The 21,217-nt window shown below is 34.3% G+C and overlaps 1 protein-coding gene across 1 annotated transcript in view; it reads left to right on the top strand.

Moving 5' to 3' along the window:
* LOC138708730 (lysosomal-associated transmembrane protein 4A) overlaps positions 1–18,411 on the top strand; it is a 44,642-nt gene extending 26,231 nt beyond the window's left edge. Inside the window, exons 3-6 of the mRNA XM_069838852.1 lie at positions 2,681–2,933; positions 8,548–8,686; positions 10,179–10,335; positions 17,428–18,411. Coding sequence (XP_069694953.1) covers positions 2,681–2,933; positions 8,548–8,686; positions 10,179–10,335; positions 17,428–17,799 — 921 coding nt within the window. The 3' untranslated portion in view covers positions 17,800–18,411. The remainder of the gene's footprint in view (positions 1–2,680; positions 2,934–8,547; positions 8,687–10,178; positions 10,336–17,427) is intronic.
* Positions 18,412–21,217: the final 2,806 nt, after the last annotated feature.

The raw sequence follows: 21,217 nt of genomic DNA, 5'->3' as shown, positions 1-21,217 counted from the left end.
CATAATTAACCTATATTAGGCCTATTTATTACTGTTAAGGGTAAAGTGGTAGATCATGTGCAGATGGATATTGTACACTGAAGCTTTTGATCGAAAAGCATAGAGAATTTAATATTGAAACCCATCTGGCATTTATTGATATGAAGAAAGCCTTCGACAGAGTAGATAGAAACAAATTATTGAATATTTTAGCACATGATGGTATTCCAAATCAATTAATAACAGCTATTTACAATATTTATAATAATAATCATATACAGGTTAGGATAAAAACAAATATTCAGAATAGAAACGAATAAATCAAGGAGTGAGACAGGGTTGTAGTTTATCTCCTCTATTATTTATAATATACATGAATCACATTATTAAGGAATGGAGATTGAAACCACATGGAAGTATACCGACAAGTCGTTTGTCCAAAATAGATTCCTTACTATTTGCTGATAATATTGTGTTTATGGCAACTTCAGAAGATAATTTACAACGTTTGGTTTACAACTTTCAAATGGCAGAAAGTTTCAATATGGAAATTTCAACAGACAAATCTAAAGTGTTGGCTTTTTTAGGAAAGGAACCAGTCCGTAGCAAAATTTGCATCAATAATAAGATCATTGAACAAGTCAAAAATTTTAGTTATCTCGGTTACCAAATTTCATATGAAGAAGAAAAAGATTTGAATGAGAAAATTATTAAATTCAACAGAGCAATGGGGATAATTAATCAGATATTCAAACCAACCTTAGTACAAAAAAACACGTGCACCAGAATTTATAAAACATTGGCCAGACCTATACTCTGTTTTGGTAGTGAAGCTTGGACGATTCGTAATATTGATTCCCAAAGATTAACGGCGGCAGAAATGAGATTTATACGTCGTACAGCGGGATACACGAGAATGAATCACATTAGAAATTTTGACATGATGAAAGAACTGCAGATTGAACCGATTACGGAATACCTACAGGAATACAGACAAAACTGGAGATCACATGTCATCAGAATGCCTCGTTCTAGAATTCCACGCCAAATTTTAAATTACCATCTTGTGGGCAAGAGATCCTTGGGCAGACCATTCAAGCGTTGGCAAGAGACCGTAACGGACCACTAGGCCTAATACATGCAAGGATGCTGGTGGTGGTGGTGGTGGTGGTGGGGGGGTGGTGGTGGGGGGGTGGTGGTGGTGGTGGGGGTGGGGGTGGTGGTGGTGGTGGTGGTGGTGGTGGTTGTTGTTGTTGTTGTTGTTGTTGTTGTTAAAGTGCACCTATTCTGTTTGCGAGGGTTGTGTTCATGGCTTGATCTAATTTTATATTATTCTGAAAATAAATGATTTAATATTAAGTGAATATTAAGTACATACTTTAGTGTTTCGTAGTAACTTGGTTCAGATATAACAGAACATTCAGATATAATTCGGACCTGTGTCATTTAAAATATAGTTGTTGTTTTCTAATGCCAGGCGTTTGACAATAAAGTCATTTGACCTCTTGCACTCCAATATTTTTCAAAGATATCATCATGGCCAGCCACTGAAGCACAGATTTTGAGGTGTTCGGAATCCATTTCTTTGTTTGAGTTGCACAATGGACAGTTAGGGGACTGATATATTCCAATTCTATGCAGGTGTTTGGCCAAACAATCATGGCCTGTTGCCAATCTAAATGCAGCTACAGACGATTTTCGTGGTAAATCGGGAATTAACTGTGGATTATGATGCAGAGAGTTCCATTTTTTCCCATTGAGATTTTGTTATCAAATTTTGTTTGTTGAAGTCTAAGTATGTAGATTTAATAAATCTCTTCACAGAGTAATACGTAGATTTAGTAACAGGTCTGTAAGTAGCAGTGCTGCCCTTCTTTGCTAAAGCATCCGCATTCTCGTTTCCCAGGATTCCACAATGGGATGGTATCCATTGGAATACAATTCTTTTATTGAGTGATATTAATTGAGAGAGCATTTTAGTTATTTCTGCTGTTTGAGATGAAGGTGTGTGTTTAGAGACGATTGATAGAATAGCTGCTTTGGAGTCTGACAATATAACTGCATTCTTAAATTTATCGATGTGGCATAGAAGATTCCTGAGACTTTCACTTATTGCAATGATTTCATCATCAAAACTTGTTGTTCCATATCCAAGAGATCTATAAAGTGAGAAGAGACAGCACGTAACACCTGCACCGGCACCTTATTCTCTGGAGATCAAGGATCTGTCGGTGTATAAATGAAGCCAGTTTTGTGGAGGATACCTAATATTAATTGTCTCTAAAGACAATTGTTTCAATATTTCAGTGTTTACTTCTGATTTCAGTATTTATAAAGTATTTTAAAATAAAGTTTAACCACTGATCCAGCCATAATAATGACTCCAATGATGAAAGGCTTGTTAGCATAACATAACTAGGCCTGTCAGTGAACTTATACACTATGGAATATATGTAACATAATATTTTGTATTAGTTCCAATATTTAAAGAAACTCTACACAAAAAAAAAAATATAAATTGTATAACATATTTTAAAGCAGCAAATACTTTTTTTAAGAGAATCGTATTTACATCTATCAATTTTAGATATAAGTTACTGTACGTCAAATTTTAATCGATTTTTATTTATGAGTTTAATAAGGGGTTCAGATCTGAATGTGTTTGTCGAAATATAACATTCTTTAATGTTATTATTTTCAGATGATCCATGTACTGGCTTTGTCAGTCATTGCAGTGGTGCTCCGTCACCCTGAGATGGTGGATGACTCAATGATGGGCCCAGCTCTACCAACTCCATTGAGTGAAGTAGAAGAACCTATTGTGGAAATCATAAGTCCTGATATGGGTTCAAATATTGAATTAAGTCTAAAATCACAAGATGATACGAGGAGGCCAAGTTTTGCCACAGCACACGGATATCGCGACATTTTCACGCATCGCAGTCTTAATCACCGTAAGTTTTTGACTTTAATGAATATGGGATTATTTTTATTGCAAAGAAAACGTACCTTCATTAATATTACTGTACCATTCCTACACCTCCATCTTTTTTCTTACCTTGTACCCTTGTAGCTGACAGTTGCTGTAATAATAATAATAATAATAATAATAATTCTTTATTTATACTGGCAGAGTTAAGGCCATAGGGCCTTCTCTTACACTCTACCAAGTCACAAAGTATACAAGCAGTTAAAATTTAACAAAAAGTTAAAGAACAGAATACTAACATATTACAAAAAAATAATAATAGCATACTAAAATCGACACTGAACAACATGAAAATAATACCATAATAGAAAAAAGAAAGTAAAATATATTGGAATATAGTGAAAGCAACTCATTTAGTACAAATGGTTAATATGGAAAACTTAAGGTAGAATATAACTAAATGGAATGTAATAAAATAATAATAATAAAAAAGAAAAGAAATACGAATATTAAATAAAATTCACAATAAAAAGGCTATGATAATAAATTCATCAGCTGATAAAGAGAACCAAAAGGGAAAAGGAAGGAAAGAAATATATAGCCTACATTTTTACAAAACAATCGCAGAGAAGAGGGCTTATAACTGAAAGGAATCTAATTAAAAAAAGTGAAATTTTAATTTATTTTTGAAACTAGACAATGTCCTACAGTCTCTGACATGTTGTGGTAGAGAGTTCCAGAGATGAGCTGCAGAGACCGTAAAAGATGAAGAGTAGAAGGATGTTCTGTGTTTAGGAATGGAGAGTGTGATATGGTGTTGTGAGCGAGTATCTATTTCGTGATATGAGGACAAAAGTTGAAAACGAGAAGCTAGGTAGCTAGGGTTAGAGGTTTGAAGAATATTGAAGAGTAAAGTGAGAGAGTGACTCCTTATAGCTGAAGGTTGAAGGTTTTGCGTTATTTCAAATATAGTTTTCTCCTATCAAACATTTCCCTTTACATGACCTACTATTTTACAGAGAAGGTTCCGAACTGTAAATGTGTTATTTTAATAAAACCCATATCATAGTACAGGTTTGAACTGTGGATTTCAGCTGTACATATAAGCAGAGATTTTCTTCTGGCGGAACTTGCTAGAACGGTGTTTTTGCACCTTTTTGTTGTGTTTTTTCATCATAAAACCAAGAAATGTCAATTTTTTTAACATAATTTTTCTTTAGCTCTGTCTAGGCCTTGAAAGACTTAAAGTTTGATTAAAGGAGGCTAAAACGACAAAATTCCCGAGCACTGGATGGTATTCCTCTATAATATATTCTACATAGAGTTCCACCACCTTTTTCTCCAGAAGAAAAAAAACTGCATATAAGTAATCAGCAGGGCAGGGATTTGGATGGCCTAAAAAAACGCTAAAAAGATCTATAAAATGACCCAAAAAATGTTAGAAAATGATCTAAAATGCTGAAAAAATGACCTATAAATAAACAATTTTGTACTTGAGTAATAAAAAATTATACCTCAACAGCTCTCCTCTGCATTGCAATAGATGACAGTATACATCTGAAGATTCTGTCTGGAATGTGAATGACTGGTGATTCTTTTCATATTGAGTTCAGCTTTCTGTATGTTTTGTTTACTTATATTCTTCACAGGGAGCGTTGACAACATTTGAAAGACCACCTCTGTGGTGTAGGGGTCAGCATGCTGGTCTCTTACGCAGAGGGCCCGGGTTCGATTCCCGGTCGGGTTGAATTTCGAGGTTGAGATTTGTCAGGGTTTTTCCTCAACCGTTAGGCAAATGCCAGGAAATTCGGGCCACAACATCCCTGAAAATCACCGGCCTCATTCATCACCGAAATCATATTTATAACAAATCAGTCATGCATATATAGTCGCCATCTAGTTCACAAAAATAGAACCAGTCTTAACAATAGTACACAGGCCTTCGGATTTCAACCAAAGATTAACTCGCGATTGACCAGAGATGTTAAAGCGAGTATAAATAACAGCGAGGAAAAAAAAAGTTTGAAAGTCAATTTTCGTAAATAATAAAACAATATTAGAAATAATAAAAAGTATAGCAACTCTGCAACTCCTTCTGTTAAAGTTACTTTACAATATAGGCCTAAATATGGAAAGAACAGAAAGTGGTGTTATTTCGCAAGTACAAAAGATTTTCGCATTATAAACAAATTTCATTTTATTTCACTACTGGTATTTAAATTTGCATTATATGAATAAAAATGTTATACTCGAACCACCTAAATGCAACATGTGGTTTTATCTGTTATTAACAAAAACAGACATCTCTAACAACACGTGACAGATACTGTTTGATGACATAGTATTAATGCCTTGATAATTATAGTAATACGTACAGAATTGTGTTCATAAACAACAATATCTGTTTGTAAACCCTGGACCAAAGGTTATGTATACGTAATGACTTTGTGCATAGCAGCCGTTTCCAATAATTCAGGATCAGAGTCCAATGTTTAAACTACACATGCTTAAAGAAGACATGTAAAATAATGCTCTCTCTTAGAATTCAAAGCCCTGTAAGCCTACACTCTTTGTTGAAGAGAAATGTTAGGCATGGGCTTCTCCCATCTCTTAAGCTAAAGTATACTCACAGAGGACTCACTTTTGGGTTAGTACTTCAATTTTGATGATTTTTTTCAGATGAAACTTAATGAAATGAAGTACTGTACCATATAGCAAAGCCAATTGTAAAACTCTCAGAAGTTTCAGAGTTACTGGCAGTGAAAGTGATGACCTACTGCCCTTTTATTTCATATATTCAAAAAAAAATTGGAAATTTATTTTTTGAAGAGGTGGAGAAGTTCAAATATCTTGGAGCAACAGTAACAAATATAAATGATACTCGGGAGGAAATTAAACACAGAATAAATATGGGAAATGCCTGTTATTATTCGATTGAGAAGCTTTTATTATCCAGTCTATCAAAAAATCTGAAAGTTAGAATTTATAAAACAGTTATATTACCGGTTGTTCTTTATGGTTGTGAAACTTGGACTCTCACTTTGAGAGAGGAACATAGGTTAAGGGTGTTTGAGAATAAGGTGCTTAGGAAAATATTTGGGGCTAAGAGGGATGAAGTTACAGGAGAATGGAGAAAGTTACACAACACAAAACTGCACGCATTGTATTCTTCACCTGACATAATTAGGAACATTAAATCGAGACGTTTGAGATGGGCAGGGCATGTAGCACGTATGGGCGAATCCAGAAATGCATATAGAGTGTTAGTTGGGAGGCCGGAGGGAAAAAGACCTTTGGGGAGGCCAAGACGTAGATGGAAAAGTAATATTAAAATGGATTTGAGGGAGGTGGGATATGATGATAGAAACTGGGTTAATCTTGCTCAGGATAGGGACCAATGGCGGGCTTATGTGAGGGCGGCAATGAACCTCCGGGTTCTTTAAAAGCCAGTAAGGAAGTATATTCTTCTTATTCTCTTCTGACAAGGATCTACAATAGCTTATAGCCTTTGTGCGAAACTACTAAGGAAAAAAAACAAGAGTTCTAAACCTGTCAAATTAGTATTTTTTTCTTTCTATTTTTCCTTGTTATCTTACATTTAGGGGGAAAGGAACTAGCCACTCTATCCCATTATCTCCTGAAACCCTATCACATGTGCTTGGCTTCTGTAGAAAGGGAGAACTTCTTAGAATAAATCGCCATAAGAGAGCAAGACGCTCAGTTGTCCACTGCTTTAGAGAGTGCAACAAGTTTGAAGTGCATAAAGAAATGCATTGTATTTCAATGAAAGTCCCACTAAGAGAGCAGACATAGTTGTGATCGACAGACAGAGAAGTAAGGGATACATAATTGATCCAACGGCATGCTTTGGAAGAGGAAGCACTCAAATACAAGATATAAATCTTGTTGCTTGTTGTGCATACCTTTCAGACAGATATAAAATTGAGAAGTGGAAAAGAATTGGGTTGCTTTTTGGTGCAAGGTGAACTATTAAAAGATCTTCAGTTGATCTTTTCTACCATCTCCAGGACACCAGACTGCAAATCTTAAGAGACTCCCTAGTTATACTACATAACCATTTATATTCTTAAAAATTAAAATAGAATAGCTTTGAGATGCCATACCAGTCCACCCATCTGTTGCGTCTTCCCTGAATCTTGAATAACATTTCGAATTGTCTTATTGGAGTAAGGAAAGTGAACAATAAACATCATTTACCTTAACAATAAAATAGTTACAGTTTATTATAAGAAAAATAAAAATTTATAAAATAAAAACCTAACTGATATTGAAAGACCTGATAAAATACTTCGTAAAAGATAACAGAACCAATATTCTCACACTCGCCAATCTGGTGTGACAATTAATAAATCACACACACTACAATATGTATATTTTCCCTACCAAGTAAAACATACATAATGAGTGATTAAATCAGCCCCAAGCCTAAAATGAGACTTCTTGTATAAATTCTCTAGTTAGTAAAAATACTAGAGTGTCTGTTCCACAAAAGACTTTTCTACAGCAGTACTTTACCACTCCATACTTACAAATTACCAATGAAGTTTCATGATTGTGTTCCATTAAAGTACAAGTATTTGTAACTTACTAGTGAATTATCAAATATTCTCTACCAATAAAAGGAGACTAAAAAATACATGTACTAATGTGATTTAAATATATTTATTTCATAATATTTGATAAATATGTGCAATAGAATATCTCTTCTTGCTTCTATTTCCTTTAAAAGAAACAATTTCATATCTTTTACAGGGGCGTATACTGGTTAAAGGGTTTGGGCTACCGCTGACCCTATTATTACACAAAATATATCTAACAATTACTTTAATTTTAATTACTATGGTAAAACTAATAATACAAAATTATTACATTATGTTATATTATAAACTTTTTCTTTTGTAATTTCCTTGAACTACCGCCGGTAGCCCGCAAAATACGCCCCTGATCTTTTGACACCATTTGAATAATTTTGCAGTGTTTGTAATTTCGCAACAATTAAGTTTGGGAGTGAAGATCGTTACTAGTGGCATCTGTTGGCTAATATGGGAAACTGTCAAGGAGCATTATGTGCACTGCCTGCTAGATAACACCCTGTGGCTGTTTGCAGCTATAGGATGCGATACAGCAGGCAGTGATTATGTGGGGAGCTTGAGAGGATGTGATGATATTAATAAGGAAGTAAATTTTTAATTATTCAAGAAGTAAACTAAAATAACATTGCAGGGTTACGAAATTCATAGACTCTACGAATCTTTGCTGTATAATCTACCGTAAAATATATTACGATTAAAGAAACAAACATAACCTAATTCAATGAATGAAATACGAAAATAACCAGCTGCTTCATGTTACGACGTAGTATGTTTATTGATATGACGTCACTAGTAACAATTCACGGGTAATGTACAGCAGACTTTAATTCTTTCATGAAACAGGAATATACAACTCCATACTTTACAATATCTTTCATCCGTAATTTGTAATGTACAACACCGTTCCTTTGTGGAATAGGGTTCAGAAATCATTTATGTTTACGAAATTAATTCTAATTTTTTTTAGAATTATTTAAAATGTAAATTATTTGACAGCAATACTAATGAGATGGAATTTTGTTACAGAGGACTTGAATGTTGGTGTAGTGGTTACATTCTGCACGTTTGCAATCACTCTTCTTATGGTATTTGGTGCTGTTAAAGGCAAACCATCATACCTGATGCCATTTTTCTGCCTGCAAGTCTTCGACTTCTGTATAGCTAGGTAAGAATGTTTACTTTATCAATGCTATTAGTTCTAGTGACTGAAATGTATTCTGCTGTCAGCTGTGCAACACTCAAGTCTCAGCAACTGTGTATTGTAATCTTAACATGTCAGTTGAAATAAATATCAGAGTAATGCATACTGGCAGTAATTAATTTCCAATTTGACCACTGCGTGTAACTGAATAAATTCTGCAAAACAGATTGTGCACTGCACTTTATGCTGTGGCATCCACATTTTGACTGACAAGAAAACGACTAAAGGCTGGTTCACAATAAACCGGAAACGAGAATCGGAACGAAAATGAAAATGGCAAAATTGTTAAAATGTGTACATTTAAATGTGAGCATTCACAATTAATGAAAAGCTTGCCGGAGCCCGGGATCGGGAACGGAGAGTTGGCCAAGTTTCAACTTTGGCGTTCATGTTTCCGATCACAGCCCACTAGATTCATTCTATTGCCATCTAAAAGTTATTTTGTCGTCGTATATTTTGTAGCAAGAAGACCGTGACATAACCTATGCATTATTTTGTTCTGTGCTGTGCATCATGGAGCAAGTTTTATTTGATGAGATTCTAATATTGAGTGTTGAGGAAAATCCTCACGTTTACGATAAGCGGCGCGCCTCGTATAAATGAAGGAGAATACGTGGCTTTCAATAGCTGCATCTTTGAACACCGATCGTAAGTGAATCATATGTTATTACTGTATTGGTTGTATTACACACTACATATTCATGCTTCAATTCAATAACTACTGTTGTGTTCATTTTTGTTCTATTACAAATGTTTCTTCTCTAATTATTTTACGTTATGGTAGACTTAAAATAGGTTGTGATAATAAAGATGCATGGGCATATTTATAGTACCGTTGAAATTTCGAAGTTGGTTAACCTGTGTTTATTTTGGCTGCCTTGTACTCATGAGAGAACGCCATTGGTCAATTATACACTAATAACATCAGAATGCGTAATATCGACTTTACATATCGTTATTGACATGCATATCGATATGCATAGTCGTCTACGTTCTCGGTTTATTGTGAATCAAAAATTTTCATATTCACGTCCTCTGCTTCTCGTTTTCATTCTGGTTCTCGTTCCCGGTTTATTGTGAACCAGCCTTAATGCATAACCTGTTCTCATGCCATTTCTGCACTTGCACAGCAGACACAACAACAATGACCTTGCAAATGTGACAGAACAAATCTTAGAGAGATTTTTTTATTGCACTTTGTTACAAAATTCTAATGTACATTTATACACTGTTGTTTTTGTATACCTTTAGCCCTCTAAATTGTCCCCCCCCCCCCCATAAAGAATACAAAATTTAGTTCCAAGTACAGTCTGTGACTGGCAATGAAATGTACTGGAATGAATAAGTGACAATAGTGTAATTAACCAGCCTATAACAGTCATGATCTTCCATAAGAAAGTAAATACTGTAACCTGAAGAATATAATGTAGTATAAACTTGTTTTCCTTTGTTTCAGCTTGACGGCAGTAGGTTATCTGTGCTACCTGCCAGATATCCATCATTTGGTTGCAGATAATCCTCACATGCCGTTCCAAGAAGAATTGCTGCGTTTGAACCCACAATGCCTCTCACTTCTCGTTTTATTTACTTTCATGGTAGCCATGATGGTTAAGGTAAGATGTGTTTTGCGACCTCTTGTTGAAGTATGTAGTGGTGTGGGATGACAGTTTTTTCCGTTACAAAATTTTCAGGTAAATAGCGTAATATTTTTGCCGTCTTCTTTCCAAGGTTCGTGACTTATGATGTATTCAATTCCCATTGGGGAATATGAAAAAGCGCTACGTAGTGGAAGTTCTAGATCGTGTGGTGAGCTTGCGTTAAGGGGGCTCAGAATGCCGAATCCCCATAATATTCAATTACTAGAGACCTGAAAATTTCGCATTTGCGAAATCCGCGAAATTTTGAATTGTGAATTAGTATTTTTCTTCATCTGTAAGGTGATTTAGCATGATTTTCTAGCAGAATTTAAAGTGCGAAAAATGCAGATTTCCTATCAAATTGTGAAATCACGAGAAAAATTTATCAATAAAATACTATTTTTCAAGGGAAAAGTGCATTGTGTATAGTATACGAAAATTAAAGGCACTTTTTAAATACTCAAAAGTCGGCCTGGGTAGTGCAGTCGGTATAGCGCTGGCCTTCTGTGCTCAAGGTTGTGGGTTTGATCCTGGCCCAGGCCGATGGCATTTAAGTGTGCTTAAGTGCAATAGACTCATTTCAGTAGATTTACTGGCATGTAAAAGAACTCCTGCGGGACAAAATTCTAGCAACACTGATATAACCTCAGCTGTTGAAAGCGTCGTTAAATAAACCATAATTAAAAAATTGTTAAATACTCAAAACATGTTGATCGATTATCTCTTTATCAATTATTATCTGCTCAATTCGATAAATTTTATATTCCATTTTGATTCTTGCATATACTACTTTTAACACTTGAATATAAGTAATTGGAAACAAAAGGCAAATACACAAACTACACCAATACATAAACAAATTACACCCAAAACTTCAATACACACTAGAACTTGAAAACAATAACTCCATAAATTTCCTAGACATCACCATAATAAAAATTGACAACAAACACACCTTCAAAATATACAGAAAACCAACCACCACCACCACACACATACACAACACATCTAACCACCCCACACAACACAAACATGCTGCATTCAGGACAATGGTACACAGATTACTCAACATACCCATGAGCCAACAACACTACAATGAAGAAGTGAACACGATCAAATACATAGCACAAGAAAATGGTGACAATCCAAACATAATAGATAACATCATAAGGAAGACAAAACAAAAACTCAACAAATACAAAACACGCAAAACACAACACAAACACAAGAAATACATCACACTAACATATGAAAACAAAAGCACACATAAGCTCGCATCTTCATTCAGAAAGCAGAAATACAACATAGCATACAGAACAGAAAACACACTACAAAGACATCTCAACACACAAACAACACAAACAAATAAATACGACCACACAGGCGTATACAAACTCACATGCAATAGTTGCGATAAGTTCTACATTGGACATACAGGCAGATCATTCCAAACTCAATACAAAGAACACATTAAAGCTATAACCAGAGGACACAATACATCTACATACGCCGATCACATAACCAGTGCTAACCATACATACAATAACATAAATGCAGACATGGAAATCCTACACATACAACCCAAAAACCAAAAACTCAACACACTAGAACAATACGAAATATACAAACACATTAAAACACACCCTGATCAAATTCTCAACACACAGATCAATTTCAGAACACACACACTATTTGACTCCACTTTTCAACACCTTTCAACAATCAAACATACCCACATAACAGGCAGAGAAGTTTGAGATGACGCTGGGATTTAGTAGGGTCTGAGGATGGTGTGTTAAACACCGAAACAGCTGTAAGCCACACAAACTTACATAATTAACACGAGTAAGTCCGCTAGTTAATCTATTACTTAAATTTTATATAGTATATTGATAATTAATGAAGGTTCGATAATTGATATACATATTATAATATATCGATTATCAAGTTCTATATTCGGTATGGGCTTGCCTAATTCGCGTTGCATCAGTTTACTCAGCCATTTGCTTTTGAGATCGCAGGAGAGTTGGACAGTTATTCTAATTATATTGGCAGAATTGAGTGAATTTGTGAAACACATGCTCCTTCATAAAATGGGGCAAACAATTATAACTGATCATGAAAGAATAAAAAAACTAGATGCTAATTTTGATGAAAATAGATGTTAAAAATTCAGATCCCTATCATTTATACTCCATTTTCTCAGTTTGATATAAACATTGAATAAGCAATTTGTACTCGCTATTCTTAATATTTTAACACAGAAGTTTTCTCTCATAATGCTATTGGTTCTTATTTCAAACTTTGCTTTTGCTCTACTCAATATATATATATATATATATATATATATATATATATATATACATACAATGTATAATTAGAGATGACTGGAATATGCATACAGTTCTTTTAAATAAATTTGTGCAGAATTAATTGCGCGTACATTGAAATCTTTTTAATTCAAAGGGGAATTTGAAAAAAATTAAATTAACCAGCAATTTTTTAAACATAATTCCTATCAATAAATTAATTATATAGTTGTACATAGTAGGCCTAATACTAATTAATAATGAATGTGCAGTATACTGTACTTAACTACTGCCATGTTTTATTCTATTGCATACCTATCTCTGATCGGCCTGGCTCCCAGAGTTGATACAGCGCTGGCCTTCTATGCCCACGGTTGCGGGTTCGATCCTGGGCCAGGTTGATGACATTTAAGTGTGCTTAAATGCGGGAGGCTCATGTCAGTAGATTTACTGACATGTAAAAGAACTCCTGCGGGACAAAATTCTGACACACAGGCGACACTGATATAACCTCTGCAGTTGCGAGCGTTGTTAAATAAAACATAACATTTTTAACCTATCTCTTGTTTCATAATCCCTGGAACTTTTTTCTTTACTTGTTACGTCATGGGTAGTTCTTTAATACAAGAGTTGGTAATCTTCGTGTTGTTACATTAAATAGTACACGAAATAAGTCATCTAGCTTGAAGATCTGATGGACAGTATCCTTTAAAAGTGGCAATCATCGATGGATCATCAGTCAAGAAAAACTGAAATTAAGGATGAACAGTCATTATTAAAATTGTTTACAATTTACATTATCGGTATTTAAAATGTTGTGCAATATTATTATTATTATTATTATTATTATCATTATTATTATTATTATTATTATTATTATTATTATTATTATTATTATTTCTAAACAGAATATATCTGACTGTCACTGTACCAGAAGAATGGAAAAATAGTGTAATTATTCCCGTATATAAAACAGGAGATAAACAGAATGTTGAAAACTATAGAGGGATTAGTATCCTCAACACATGTTATAAGATATTTAGTAGGATTTTAAATGAAAAATTAAAAAAAAACATACTGAAACTTTTCTTCTGGAGTGTCAAATGGCTTTAGAAAAGGAAGATCATGTGTAGATCCATTATTTAGTATCAACTATTGTTAGAAAAAAGAAGAGAATTTAATTTAGAAACCCGTATAGCTTTTATTGATTTTGTGAAAGCTTTTGATAAAGTCCGAAGAGACCTTTTATTCGACATATTACAAGATAAAAATATTCCAAATTTGCTGTTACAAAATATAATAGAAATCTACACAGACAGCAAAATAAGTGTCAAAATAAATAACTGTATATCTGAAAGAAAATTAGTTAATAATGGAGCTCGACAAGGTTGTCCACTATCACAAACTTTTTTTTTAATATTTGTGTAAATTAAATTTTTTTAAATGGAACCACATCTACACATCAGGAATCAAAATAACCAGTGCTCTAACATTAAATACCTTACTCTATGCCAATGATCAAGTCATAATTTCCAATTCAGAGGATAATTTCCAAAGAGGATTATGGACCTTAAATAAAATATTAAAAGATTTTGGGATGGAAATTTCAGCACAAAAATCAAAAGTAATGGCATTTTTAGGACAAGACCCAGTCAGAAGTAAGATAATACACAATAACCAATGCCTCGAACAAGTGCAAAATTTCAATTATCTGGGTTGTGAAATATCTTATCAAAATGAAAAAGATGTGAACAAGAAAATTACCAAATTTACACAAATTCTAGGAATAATAAACAATACATTAAAAGCTAAATTAGTACAAAAATCTACAAGAATAAAAATATATAATACACTAGCATTACCCTCCCTTTTATACGGAAGCGAGATTTGGACATTAAAGAAAAAAGATATGAACAGAATCAAAGCAACGGAAATGAAATTTTTCAGGACAGCAGGATATACTCTTTTAGACCGAAAAAGGAATGAAGAAATTTTAGAACAATTAGAAGTAGTCAGTAGAAGAAAAAATCAGCAGATACAAATTCAATTGGCTAGATCATGTAAGAAGAATGGAAAATTCAAGAATCCCAAAAATTATGATGCAGTATAAACCTAGAGGACATCATCGACCAGGAAGACCTTTTAGAAGACTGCTAGATGGAGCCGAAACAGGTCTACAGAGGCCTAATTCGTGAAGGATGATGATTATTATTATTATTATTATTATTATTATTATTATTATTATTATTATTATTATTGTTGTTATTATTATCATCATCATCAGCTGAGTTTTCATAAGAGGATGTGAAATTAGTTCCTGGAAGAACGTTCTTGACAACATCGTCACTCTGCAGCTGTGAAGAAATATTTGCCAATGTTAAATTTTCACTAACCTCGTGAGAATCACTACATGACGTTTTGCTAAATAATTTTAAAATTGCACTTTGTGGTCGCTTAGACATATCAAAGAACCCAGAATGAAGTGTGAAGTTTATATTAAAAATATGAACTGTCAAATGCACAAAACGTGAAATGTTCTAAAGTCAGAACTCAAACTAATGAACAGGTGAATACCTCTCTTAAAATGAGTTTAAAATCGACAATGCAGAATATTTAACAACACTGCACTGCAAAACTGTCAAAATAATTTTTTCAACATGTTTCACAATAAATTAAATTCCATATTGTGTCAGCTTCATTTTATTAGTAGGGCCTGGTTTCTTCAACCTTTGTTAAAATGCACCTAACATACCGTTAATTAACTGCAATTTAAAGTAGGAATTGTTGTTAAAAATATTGCGTTTCTTCAGCTTTACATTTCACATTTTAACATTCTGTTTGTTAACTCTCTGTTAGGACCAGAGATTCTAGAGTTTAACCATAACCTATAACCAAGTATAGGCTCACTTCTGTTCTCTGAACTTTGACAATTGCGATTCTCGCTTGTTTCCGGTGTTTGATTCAGAGAGGATAGAAGTCTTTCTATTCTCTCAGGTTTGATTTCTGCTTCTTTCCTCGTCTGTACCACAATAGCGTGGAGCGGCGTATTGGTGTTGTTGTTGTGAAATGAAAAACACTGGAATAAAAAGAAATCGTGGGACTAATTTCTCTTCATTCGAAAGAAACCTTCAGCTGGAAATTATTTCGCAGTATAAACCAATTAATGAGAATAAACAAACAAACGAATCCAAGTTGAAAGCGAAAAGTGAGGCTTGGCAGAAAATAGCCTATACATTTGTATGAACTTCTGGCCTGTCAAATCACAGAAATCATCCCCTCTGTTTATGTATTCATGGATATCATTTTCTAAATAATCCAGATATATAAGTTCAGCATCTAACGCACCAGCCATATTGGATACTTCTATGCTAAAAGAGAGTTAAATCATTTAACTGCATGTGTTAAGTTGGAAAAATCATATTAAAGAAATTACCCCCAAACTACATTCAGCTTGTTTTGCTATTAGATCTATGCAAAAGATAGTAAATATCAATACCTTAAAAACAATATACTTTGTATACTTCCACTCAGTAATGAGTTTTGGAATAATATTCTGGGGAAATTCCACAGATAGTAACAATATATTTCTATTACAAAAAAGAGTAATTAGAATAATAGTAGGTGCCAAATCCAGGGAATCGTGTAGGACTATTTTCTAAAAACTACAAATAATGCCCATGGCTTGTCAGTATATCTTTTCATTAATAGTCTTCCTCGTATGTAATCGTGAAAAACTTTGTAACTAATTCAACAGTTCATAGCATAAATACACGTAAAAAAAAATGACTTTCATACTCCATCGGCAAGTCTATAGTGCTATCAAAAAGGAGTGCATTATATGGCAGTAAAATGTTTAATAGCCTCCCTATCAATATAAAAAATGAAACTCAAAACATAAGATTATTTAGGGCTAAATTAAAGAAGTACCTAATTTCTCACGCCTTCTATTCTGTAGGTGAATTCATGACATTCAATAACACTTCATGAAATTGATACTAAAACTTTGTGTTGTACTAGTAGACTATATTGTAAATCTCGTCTGTATATATTTCATCTAGACTGTGACTATAAATTAAGACTTTATAATAGTATTAAGTTTTTTGACTTGTTCCATATTCTAGCTGTAAGCATGTATGAATACCATGGATTGTTAATAAATACAATACAATACAATGAAATTGGGCAGTTAAATTAATGTAGGTTTTAACAGCCTGTTACTACTAACAGTAGTTGAAGAAATGCTTCAACTGTTAAGTTTACAGTTAAAATGGAATAACACACTGTTATAATTTAACAAAGATTGAAGAAACCAGACCTAGGCGGTAGTGTCTCTATAATAAAGACAGCATTGTTACAATTCGAACATGCTGCAGCACCTAGCACAGGGATTATATTGAAGGAGTGTAGGAGGACTGTACCTTATGTCGATGTAGATTTTGTTACTCTGACAGTGAAACATTAGAGATGGGGAAAGCGATTATGGATAAAATAAATACTCAAATCTAAATATATCATTTTTTAAAAAAGGTGAAGGGGGAGGTTCAAACCGGTAACCCCCCGGTAACCTTCCAGTATCTTCTGCAGTATAACTGGAGTTCTTATTACAGAGTTGGGGTATGTAATGCACGAATTCATACTTCATCTGCCACAGAACAGACTTACGCATTAGAGAATGAGGTTCAGCTTAGCCATATTGTATATGTTTAATTACGCAATATGTTCTGGTAAAAAAAAGGTTGAATTTCTGCCGATATTTCAGGCCTACTTTATTGGAGTGGTTTGGAGTTGCTACAAATATCTGAGTCTCCGTCTTGTGGCAGCGCAGAGAACAATTCACTACATCGACCCAGACAGCCAGTCTCTTCTCCCTGACCTGCCCGACTACGAAACTGCTGTAGGCGATCCTCGATTTGCTGTCAAAAAGTTCCCAACACCTCCACCGTCATATGCAAGCGCCACGGCAGCAGTGGATGTTGCACATGAGCCAACCACCGTTTCGTTCCCACCTCAAGTCCAACTACCACCTCAACCGCAAACCCAGTTCCAACTGCCACCTCCACCCCAACCCCAACCCCAGCCTCAAACCCAGGACCAGGCACCTGTTGAAGCATCTGAACGCCCTGCTGCTTAAACAGCAGTTGAAATGCACAACCTGTAGGGACGTCATGTCAGTGTACAGTAGATGTGATATTTATGTTTCAAAAGAAAAGAGGTTAAATCTTATTATCTATTCTCTTAAATTATAAACACAGTTTTATACAGTCCAGGAAATTTTCCTCTCTCCTTTTGGTTACGATTTGTCTTGTGATTTTGTAAAATATCAGTATCTCAAGTTTGGTTACTAGTAAGTGAGAGATGGCTCTAGACTAAAACAGGTTGCATATTACAGTATTGATCAATCTCTGCATCTAGAAAAAAAAGAATTAAAATCGTCATGAAGTAAAACTCTGAATCTTCCCGCATTCCTTTACTATGTGAGAACGTACAGCTACTAGAGGAGTGGCTTTAAAAAATAGAGAATTGAGTGGAAAGAGACCTTTGTCTCCTGGGTTTGCTTGTACCTTATGGGGAGGTAGAGTTTCCAAACATTACTATTTTCTTCTCAGAAATGCTGAAGTATAAAAGACACAGTAATTTGTCATTACCTTATCATGATCTCAGGCTTATCGTTTTTATACTTCTTGGTTACACAACTTTTAACACTGTATCACTTCGGAATATGTATGATAATAACTTTCTTGTGTTAAATATTAACGTACCTTGTTAACATGTTTCGACCTATTTTCGGTCATCTTCGGAACTGGTCGTTGTTGGTCTTGGCGCACATCCAACCACCCCACACAACACAAACAAGCTGCATTCCGAACAATGGTACACAGACTACTCAACATACCAATGAACCAACAGGATTACAAAGAATAGCTAAACACAATCAAATACATAGCACAAGAAAACGGATACAACCCCAACATAATAGACAACATAACACGAAAGACAAAACATAATCACAAAAAACATAAGACTACAACACAAGCACAAGAACACAAAAAATACATCACACTAACATACGAAAACAAAAACACACACAAGATTGCAACCTCATTCAAAAAATTAAATTACAACATCTCATACAGAACAAATAACACTCTACAAAAACATCTCAACACACAAACAACACAAACAAACAAATACAACCACACAGACGTATACAAACTCAAATGTAACACCTGCAACAACTTCTACATAGGACAGACAGGCAGATCTTTTCAAACACAGTACAAAGAACACATCACAGCCATAACAAAATTACAAAACACCTCCACATATGCAGAACACATCACAAATGCCAACCACACCTACAGAGACATCAACACAGACATGGAAATACTGCACATCCAACCAAAAAGCCAGAAACTCAACACACTAGAACAATATGAAATATACAGACACACAAAAACACACCCCAACGATATTCTCAACACACAGCTCAATTTCAAAATACACACACTCTTTCACTCTACACTACGAACACACCCACACATGAAACAAGAGGCGCCAAGACCAACAACGACCAGTTCCGAAGATGACCGAAAATAGGTCGAAACATGTTAACAAGGTACGTTAATATTTAACACAAGAAAGTTCTTATCATACATATTCCGAACTTATCGTTTTGTTGAGTATACATCACATGCGTATCTTCCATAGCTTTTAAAGAAGAAGCCATTGAACTTGTATGGACAGTCATCAAATGTGAAGTGTAACCAGACATGGGAGAAAATCACAATACACTATTAATATTTGTCTCATTGTGTAATTACATATCTGTGTGTTGCAATATGAGAATTCTTCATGACAAGTTTTGATGTACTAACATTCCTTGTATCTGTCCTAACTACCTGTGACCTGTGTTGTCCAGTCTTTCCCTGCACCGTATTTTGACACAGTGCAGCCCGTTTATAAGAAATCAGGAATGGTGTAAATATTCAAAATCTGTATTTAATATTTCTCCTGTCTGAATAAGAATTTAAATTGTTTTTGTGTTCTTTAAGGCTCAGTATTTTCTTCCCATTTGTCTTGTCTATTGTGACATTTTAAAGTCGGTACATAGGACTGTTTTGTCTAGAGTATATGAACTGGGCCTGAAATTGAAGAAACATTTTCAAGAGCGGGTGTTAAATATATAAGAAGCAGTACGTGAATGCATTGCATCTCCATTACACTAGGAACCTAACTTGTACATCTTTCTATGTATAATTCCAATAATGTTCGATACTACCAGACACAATTTCCATTAAACTATTGCGAAGAATGATGGAAATGGATTATTTCTTGTATTACATGCTTCCATAGTATATAAGAAACAGATTCTCTTGTGCTTTTTGATGAAGACTTGATGGAAAATGTTACTATCTGGAGAAAACTTCTGTATCAATTTCGTACATTACAAATTCTGTTGATGGGAACCAGAAATTAAACCCAGGTTATCTGATTAGTAGGAATACATACCTCTTGGCTGTGTCAGCCAATATATATTACTGTGACCACCAAAAATATTGATTTGACCTCTCACTTTCTTCAGTCTTTTTATTGTCCCATGATGGAGGATTTTGATAACAAACATGTCTTGAATCTCATGCAGGTGTGTGTTATACCATCAGAGCTCTGTGTGGTACCTGAAAATAAATTCCTTGTCTTCTTACACAGTTATTCATGTTGTCTCGTTTTACTGTACAAAAAATTTATTCTTCAAAGTACGATCAGAATTTTTCTTACAATAGAATTTCTCCAACATGAAACTAATGGCGGGTTTTTATAACTCAAGGTAAACAATTTTTAAGATGGTAAAGACTTTTTTTAATATAAAATGTTCATATCTCTCTGTGTTGAGAGTTATTTCAAGTATTTTGTTTAATCTGCTTCATTCTGCAGTCATACATATCGATTGTTGGAAATAGTTGTTGAAATTTGCAAGTTACAGACTGAAAAAATATTTGAAGGATTGGATTCACGGTAAGGTTACCTCAGGCTGATAAGTGCTTAAAATATTAAAGGATTGGATTTTTTTTCGCGTTATGTAGTGTTGCGTATTAAAAAAAAACGGACATTTCAATAAATTGTGTAGACTGAAATATAAATGATTATATATTGTCACTTTTTTTTTTGTAACTAATTTCTATAAAGGGGTTGCTTTGTGTAAAATGAGCCTTGCACTCGGTGGTAGTGTATTATATCGTCTAGTGTGTTTCTGGTAATTAAGTTTATGCACCAGCTTCATTTTACTAATTTAAGTGACCAGAGTTGAGATAAGGTAATAGAATTTCCCATGAAGCAGGTTGCCATGAACTCTGTGGTACTGTGCACAAAGTGCTTATCGAATCTTGTGAAGTAGTATTACAGCACCTTTCCCGAAGTCTACTTTATTTTGTCATAATTTTTATTCGGTTTCAGTTTCTGGTCAGATATGAAGTCCCTTTTCAGTGTTAAGGTACGGTCACACGTCGCTACTTTTACTGCGCAACTTTTGTATTGCAGCTGCAAAAGTTGCA

This window comes from Periplaneta americana, chromosome 11, assembly GCF_040183065.1.
Source record: "Periplaneta americana isolate PAMFEO1 chromosome 11, P.americana_PAMFEO1_priV1, whole genome shotgun sequence".
NCBI lineage: Eukaryota > Metazoa > Arthropoda > Insecta > Blattodea > Blattidae > Periplaneta > Periplaneta americana.
The sequence above is the reverse complement of the archived record's forward strand: the minus strand, read 5'-3'. Positions and strand labels throughout refer to the sequence as shown.